The sequence below is a fragment of the Sarcophilus harrisii genome, chromosome 5 (genome assembly GCF_902635505.1).
Source record: "Sarcophilus harrisii chromosome 5, mSarHar1.11, whole genome shotgun sequence".
In the NCBI taxonomy this organism is placed as follows: domain Eukaryota; kingdom Metazoa; phylum Chordata; class Mammalia; order Dasyuromorphia; family Dasyuridae; genus Sarcophilus; species Sarcophilus harrisii.
Window position 1 is genome coordinate 111814456 of NC_045430.1, and position 9099 is coordinate 111823554.

Consider the following 9099-nt stretch of genomic DNA (forward strand, 5'->3'; position numbering starts at 1 on the left):
ACTTTGGTTTTCTTCTTCCAATTCCCAGGTGGACTCACCATGCTTACTTCTCAGAACAAGGGCCCAGAAAGAGAACTCAGAATCCAAGGGTAGCCTGAGGGATTGATTCTAATACTTTAACTTATAAGTCCCCACCAATGTGTTTTCCTGCTGACTAATCAAATGTTACTTATAGTCAGCCAGACTTAATTTGCTTTTAGAAAGGGACATGTACTATGATGATAAAATTGGAGAGTTTGTGTGAGAAGACTAGGATCAGATTAGTTTAAGCAAAACCAGAGTAACTAAGTTCTGATTTTATAGAGATAGATAAGGAAGAAAAAAATGAATTATTTAATTTAATGGGAGAAAACACAGATTATAACTCTAAATAGGAATGGATTAAAGTTTTTAATAAAAGAATAATAAAAGAAATAATGATAAATTTGTATCATTAATAAAAGAATAAAATAAAGTGATAAATAATAATAAAGTGATGGATAATAAACAGGAATCCAATAATCTGTTGTGTTTATATGTAGATCTATGATTTTAACAGAGACACATGAAGAATGAAAATGATGAACTCATCAAAAAATCTATTAAGCTTCAAGACATTTTAAACAACCAGAACTAAGATTATGATTTTAATCAAGGTAACAGTAAAAATTGATGTCAGAAAAAATTAAAATAGAAACTTCATAATGTTTAAAAGGTAATATATATGATGAAAAAAACTAATATGTACAATACATGTATATTAAATGACACCTCCATAAAATCTTAAAGAGGGGCAGCTAGTGGCACAGTGGATAGAATACCAGCCCTGAAGTCAGGAGGACTTGAGTTCAAATCTAGCTTCAGACACTTGACACTTCCTAACTGTGTGACCCTGGGCAAGTCACTTAACCCCAATTGACTCAACAAAAACAAAACAAAACAAAACAAACAAACAAAAAAAAACATCTTAAATAAACATTGAGGGCAATAAAATATTCATAAGAAAACTCAACATTTTTTCTCTCTGAGTTGATTAAATCTAACAAAGATTTACAAGACAGAAAAGAGAAATGAACAGAATGAGGATCAGAGTCAAATTGAATGATCTTTGGCAATTTTTGATGCATTGTTAAAGAATATATATTTCATTCCATCAACTGTATTTTTATGAACACTGATCATGTTTTTTAATTTTTTAAAAAAATACAGATAAGAAAAACTTCTGTTTCAGACAATAATATAATCGAGGTTTTTGTGCTGCTGTTTTTAGAGCTAGTTTGAGTGATTTGCAAGTTTTTAGTGCCTCCTAGGTGGTAGGATCCAAGGGGAGATGTGGTTTCTGCTCTCCTCTCTTGTGCTCTGCTTTTTACCCAGAAAAGGACCTTGCTCTCTTACAACTGCAAATGCTAAGTCTCCTTTTCGATCTGGAACTGTGACTAAATATCTTATTCTCCTGCAGCCACAACCATGGCCCCTGCTCCCTTATGTGTTATCACTAGTATTCTTCACCCTGGTACTGTGACCAGAACCTCTGCCTTTCTGCCCTTAAGTGCTAGTGCTCCTCTTGCTCTGGAACTGTGACCCAGAGCTGTACGTGGATAATACAATAGGATTCTGAACCTAATGCCAGCAAAGGGTTCCCTGTAATCTTTTTCTGACCAGTTATCCAACCCCTTTACTCTCTGTGGTTTGAAAGCTTCTGAAGCTGCCTCTGTTGCAGTTGCTTTCTAGCCCTGCTGCATTCTGGGCTGATTCCCACCTCAGCATCACAGATTGTATTGATCTTCTAAGTTGTCTTGGACTAGAAAAATGTCTCACTCCAATCTTTTGTTACTCCGTCACTTCAGAATTTAGTGTAAGGCATTATTTTAAAGTTGGAGGATAATTTCAGCCGAGGAAGAGTTCAGATGAATTACTGTCTATACTCCCTTATCTAGACTCTCAAATGTCATTTGTTATTAATGCTATTTTCAGTTTCAGCATTACTAATACTAATTTGTTTCACCACTCACTCATTCTCCACTGTACATGGATATTCTTTCAAAATTTGGTATTATACATGTATTTATTTATTGTATACATTGTATTCATTTACTCAATAAACAGGGGAGCCTTCCTTGATTTCACTTGACATTTTGTAAATATCAATGAAGACTATGAATTGTCCCCTTTGCTTTGAACAGGTTTCCACCATTATCTTTTTAATTCATTTATTTGTTGACATCCTTTACTCACTTCTATTTTACAATTCCTAATTTATAATATTTTGTAGCTTACTCTCAATTGCTCTGTATCTTCATCATTGGGCTATACTTTTTTTTTTTTTTTGGCAATTCTTCAGAGACTATAGTTTTTCTACAACTCATAATCATACCCCACCACTAATAGAATGTTGGTAGAAAAAGTGAGGCCTCTATCTTTGGAAGTTTGGAATTATTAAAGAATTTTGACATTTCCCCCAAACAATCTAACCCACTACCTTTTTCCTGCTCAATTCAGGTGCCAAATTAATTTTTCCTTTCAAGTCTTATTCTAACACCTCTCTTGCACTCATAGCTTCATTCAATGAATTGTAGTTCATCAGAAAAAAACAGATCCTTTGTGTGATTTTCAAAGTCATTCACAATTTTGTTCCTTTCTTACTTTTCCAGGTCTCTTATACCATATTCCCTTCCATTTACTCTATGATCCAGTAATGCTGGCCCCATTTTTCCTGGCACATGACTGTCCATCTCCTAATGGTGTATTTTCATTGTCTTCCAAACTTGGAATACTCTCCCTCATCTTTATCTCCTGGTTTCCTTGACTTCCTTCAAGTTTCATCTAATGTTCCATCTTGTAGAAGAAACTTCTCCCAGTCTTCCTTAATCTTAGTTCTTTTCCTCTAAGAATATTCTCAAGTTGTCTTATCATGCACATGGGTTTTTGCATGTGGTCTCCTCTATTAGGCTGTGAGCTCCTTGAGAACAGTCACTGTTTTTTCTCCTTACTTTTTATCTTGAACAATTAGGAAAGTGCCAGGCATTCAATGCTTAATAAATATTTCTTGGTTGATTAACTTGTAAGCTGCCTATATGTCTGACTTGTTGATTTTCCATCCAAATATCCTATCATATACTTAACAATAGATGTTTTTCATTCACTATCTTGCTTAGACTTCTTTTTTGCATTGTTACAGATTTCATTTAGGGGTTTTTGAAATGTCTTGGCATAATGTCACTCACATATAGCACCATACTATATAGACTTCATCATCTATAGGAATTCTATATTCTAGTTCAACTTTCCATTGGATCTTCTCCATTCAAATGGTAAATGCTTTGGAGAGTTTACTGATCTCTATTTCATGCCTTGATTGTCATTCATTAGCAGGATGTTGTTAAACAGGGTCATCTTGGTTGTTAATGTATTTCATGGAATCTTGAATAATTTTGACGCACAAAAGATAACTTGTTAGAAATATGTCTTTAAGTTTTGTTCTATTATTAGGACTATATTCCAAAGACAACAAAGCAAAGATGAAAATTATCTATTTTTAGGAAAAATAGCTATAGTTTTTTTTTTTCAGTAGTCCCCAAGTGGAAACTAAGAGAATGCTGTCCTAATGAGGAAAATCTTAAAAAATTGTAGAATATTATTGTTACATAAGAAATGATAAAAAAAAGAAAATGATAAAATGGATAATTTAAGAAACAACTGGTATGACCTCTATGAACAGATGCAAAGTGAAATTACTAGATCTGGAGAACACTTTATACAATGGCAACGATATGGAAAGTAAACACACAACTTTGACAGATTTAAGAACTCTGATAAATGAAATGATAAAATAGAAGTCCACAATACTGAAGTATAGAATTTTATAGAAGTATAGAATACTTCTCCTTCCAGAAAGACTTAAAATACACACACAATACAGATATAAATATCTCTATCTATCTATATCTATAGAGAGAAAGAGAGAAAATGAGACTTTTTTGTACTCAGCCAGTGTGGGAACTTGCTTGCTTAAACTATCCATATGTGTATGAAAAGTTTTTTTGTTTGTTTCTTTTATTACTTTATGGGGAAGGGGGCTGAAAAAATTGACATGTTAAAAATGAAGAATATTGGAGGAGTTGTAGAGGGGGGAAAGGAAGTACTTTAATGATGGGGGAGCTGTGAACTAATATGGCCATTTTTGAGACCAATTTGGAACTTTGTTCCCAAAGCTACTTAGCTATGCATTCCTAATGACACAGTGATAGTTCTATACCCTAGTAAAGAAAAAAGAAAGAAAATATTTTCAAAACAGTAAATATATAGAAAATATTTATAAAAGCACTTTTCATGATGGCAAAAATTGAAAACTGACAGGGGTACATCAGTTGGGGAACAACTAGCTGAACAAATTATTGCATTTGCATTAATAAAATACTAATAAAATCTTACATGATTAATATAAGAAAATTGAAGGGCACTGTTTTAGAAGATACTGGGAAGATTTGCATGAAACTGATACAAAATAAAGTGAGCAGAACCAGACCAATATATATAATAGCCAACAATACTGTAAAGACAAGTAACTTTGAAACAATAAGGAACTCTAATTAACACAACAGAAGCAATTACATTTTCATAAAATTCGTAATTAAACATACTATCCATTTTAAGATAAAAAAAGTGATGGACTTAGAATGTAGAATAAAGCATTTTTTGCTCATAGATAATATAGAAATTTGTGTAAAAGTTTGTAACACATTTTGTTTTCCTGAAAGAAGAGAATTCAGAACTGAAAATAAAATAAAATAGACCTAAAAAAGAAAAAGAAAAAATGTGGGGTTTTGGGGAAATGGAGAGAAAATAAATGCTTATAATAAATAAATCAAAATAAAAAAGTTTTATTCTAAATGACCCAAATGCTGATTTATAGCCAGAAAACTGAAAGTACAGTGGATTAAAAAAAATCCCATACTGCTTCCAATTAATTCCATAGTGGTAAAAATGTAGTTTATTGCAGAATATTACTTACAAAAACTTGCTTGTTATCTTTTAATAGTTTCATTAAGGATGCCTTTGATGTGTCTATCTTATTAAAATAATTATATAAATGGAAAAGGTGACAAACAAATTGGCACTTCATATTCCCTTGGTCACCTTTTTGGGGAGTGACAATAATAAGTTGTCTTTCCCTTTTTTGGCTACCTAGAAACTTCATTCCTCAATATCTTTACAATTACGATGGCTTCCAACTCAAAATTTCTCTATTTGCACTTTTTATGGTCTAGTTATTTTCACAAATTGTTCACAGTGCCATTTCAACAAGTGCTTACTGAATGAAAATTATTGTATCCAATTGAGCCCCAGATGACAGAATAGATCAAAGTGATTCATTGAGCCTAAAAACATCAGTGCATGCTAATTTCTCTCCACCTACAACCACTAAAAAAGTTTTATTTCTGGATAGATCACATTAGTCTTGAACAATATTTTCCCAGAAGTAGAATCTTCATTTCACATAGCTTGTCCACATTTCAGAAAGTGTTACTTCTTTTGCTTTGCTCATTGTTGAATAGATTATTAGGTGAAATTTTTTTTTTCTGAAAACCATTACAAAATGGAAGATCTCTTTGTATTTTTTGCATAGTCACTAAATATCCTTTAGCATATTGAATCTTAAGACTTAACAGAGAATAATTTCTACAATAGTCATGCAAATAAATGTAAACATTTCACAACTCATTAAAAACAAACAAAAAATTTCACTAACTTCCTTCTAAAGAATAAGGAAAAAAAAAATATTTCACCAAATAGTCTAATTCAGACAGAGCAGGATAGCAATAACATAAGCAAGAAACTCAATTTAAACTATAAATCAAATCGCCAAAATATATAAAGAGATGCTACTAACCTATAAAATGTAGAAATGAACAAATGTATACCAGTCTGGTTCTCTCCAAACAGGTGTCAGCCAGCCATCCCATAAACACGGGAGTGAGCATTGAAGTCCCAATGAAAGTGAGATTAACAATGACAGCTTGGTAATTGTGGTAGCCTAGCTTTACTGTGCAAAAAATAATCATATTACAGACGATGGCAAAAAAGGTGAATCTTTCACACAATTCCACCAGCAGCAAACAAATTCGAGCCTGAAGTTTTTTCTTGGTTTGTGACACAGGAAAGTCACTGCCATCTCTTTTCTTCTTCCTTTCTTTTTGGTGGTTTAGAAGGAGTTTTTCTTGACATTTTTTAAAGTTTTTAACAGGCATGACTAACCTTCTTAAACAAGACTGGCATAGTTTAAACTTGTGTTTTTTTTCCTCCTGTCCTCTAATGAAATAAGATCTTTGCTTTGAATTTCACGCCTCCGTGCTACAATTTTGTTGTATTCTTTGCACATTCATGTTATTCATTCTGGTGACCTGAAAGCATAAAATACATGAGTATTTAAATTCTATTGTCACTCAGCTGTGTCCAAATCTGATTTGTTTGTTTAATTAGTTTATTTATACTCTTCTTCTCTTTCCCTAAATTATATTGTTACATGAATCCAGTTGAATATGTGTGGAAACTCATCTGCTTTACACTGATAAAGGTTTAAGTGGTGACGCAGGTGAAGCAATATTTCAGGAGAATTTGAATAATAGATCAAGAAATAATTTGAGTCTAATAATTTCTGATACTTTAATTTAAAAAGCCAGAACACTGAAAAGAAATAAAGAAAATCTGTTTTGGAGAGTGTGAGAGTGTGATATCTTATCATTATTACATTTCTTTTTATTTTTAGTTGAAATTCAGATAAGGAAGTTAATTAGGTAACAAAAATCCTAGTACTTTCAGGTGACTATCTGTGTTTGTAATAGAGTAATTTGAGTTAATTAATGAAATGGGAAAATATTAAACAAATGGTAACGTTTGGATGTTATTATAAACTAGTAACCAGGAATAAAGAAAGAAAGATATTTTTGGATAAGACATTCATTATTGGATCTCTAAGTGAGTGGATAATGGCCTGCAATTTTAGAAAGTAGGAGTTTACTGATCAAATCAAACAGCACTAAGAAGAAAACACTTCAAATTTCAAGGTATAACTATGAGTCTAGGAAAAGGAGAATGGCATATAGACTTCATAGCCGCATAAGAAGTATAGCTTTATGTAGTGGAAAGAATTCTGATTTTGAAACTAAGGGATTTGTTTAGAACCAGGACTTTGATATATAACAGTATAAATTTTTCAGCCAAAAGGTCACAGGGTGCCCTCTTCCAATAAAGAACCCTAGCTTTCTGTTCACACCAGTGGGGTTCAATCCCAAGGAGAGTCTGATCCCTAAAGTCAAGACTTTCTAAAATGCTTTTAAAAATTGCATTACATGATTCAACACTCTTGGACTCCCATTAAAACTCTTGGAGGAAAACTTCCAAAGTAAAATGTGTTACACATAACACATGACAGTCTCCCTAGAAAGGATCAACAGATCTTCAAAATATATTCAACATAAAATGTAAATCAATTATAACTTAGTTATTTGTTTCATCCACCACAAAATCAATGCTTAAAATACAAAAAATTCATTGACAAACATTGACAAAAATTTTAAATATGAAATAGTCACCCCCCAAAAATTCATGGCTTCAAGTGTCTATATACAAATTACAAAAGTTTAGGCATCAATTAAGAACTACAGGTCCTAATACAAGAGGGCTAATACAATCTAATATGTAATAGATGTGCTGAAATGATACTCATGAGTAGACTCGGTAAATATAGAATTACATTTTAAGAAAGTATGTTCTTAGATAATTTGATTAGAAAAAGGAAAGAAGAAAATCAAATTGTTAGTCTCAAAAATGAAAAGGGGGGTGGTGGAGCCAAGATAGCAGAGATGACACATGTTTCTCTCTGTTCTTCTCTACAGACCTTATAATAATTATGAAATCCAGCCTCTCAATTAGCTCTGGACCAGCAGAATCCACAAATATTGGAGTTGCCACAAATTATCAGCAGAAGGTAATTTCGAAGATTGCCAGAAAAGGTCTGTTTCAATTGGAAATGAGAAGGAAGAGACAAGCACAAGCAGCTGACAATAAATGCCAGCATATACAGCTTGGAGTCCCAAGGCATTGCTGACTCAACTGGCACTGCTGACTCTGCAGGGAGGTGCAGACTCTATGTGGCAGAGAATCTTATAAGGAGGAATCTACAGAAGCGTTGGCCACTCTGTCCTGCTTGCAAGCCAGTAGATCAGCAGAGAAGTTATAAAACATCCTACACAAATGCAAAAGGTAAATTGTGAGCCCCAAAACCAGAATCTCATGGGACCTGGCCAAACCCACCCAGCACCAGGAGTGAATCACCACTGACCCAGCACAGCTGTAGAAGCTTGGAAAACCTCCCCTGCTCTAAAAGCAGACCTTAACTTTAAAAAAAATGAGTAAACAAATAAAGAGGACTCTAATGATTGATAGCTTTTATTTTTAATTTTAATAGCCTTTTATTTACAGGTTATATGTATGGGTAACTTTACAGCATTGACAAGTGCCAAACCTCTTGTTCCAATTTTTCCCCTCCTTCCCCCCACTCCCTCTCCCAGATGGCAGGATGACCAGTAGATGTTAAATATATTAAAATATAAATTAGATACACAATAAGTATACATGACCAAACCGTTATTTCGCTATGATTGACAGCTTTTAATGGCTAAAGAGAAGAACAGATTTCAAACTCTGAGGAAACTAAAGGCAACTTATCTCCAGATGAAGGCCCAAAAGGCTGATATAATCTGGTCCCCACCACACAAGGCTCTCCTAGAAGAAATTTAAAAAGGATCTTAAAAGAGAGCTAGAAGAAAAATGGGGAAAGGAAATGAAAAATTTGTGAGAGGGTTTGGAAAAGGCAACACAGAAATGATCTGAAGAAAATTCACTACAAAATAGACTTAATGAAATGGAAAAAGCATACAATACATTAAAAGATAAATTTGATAAAATGGAAAAATAAAGCAACAACCAGAAAAACAGAATTTGTGAAACAGAAAAAGAAAATAACTCCTTAAAAAACAGAATTTGTGAAATGGAAAAAAAATTCATAGAACAAAGTGACTCATTTAAAAATTCAATTCAATTGGACAAATACAAAAAGAA

The 9099-nt window shown here is 32.9% G+C and overlaps 1 protein-coding gene across 1 annotated transcript in view; it reads right to left on the reverse strand.

Moving 5' to 3' along the window:
* Positions 1–6227, reverse strand: part of SLC15A5 (solute carrier family 15 member 5) — a 156853-nt gene extending 150626 nt beyond the window's left edge. Inside the window, exon 1 of the mRNA XM_003771188.1 lies at positions 5870–6227. Coding sequence (XP_003771236.1) covers positions 5870–6227 — 358 coding nt within the window. The remainder of the gene's footprint in view (positions 1–5869) is intronic.
* Positions 6228–9099: the final 2872 nt, after the last annotated feature.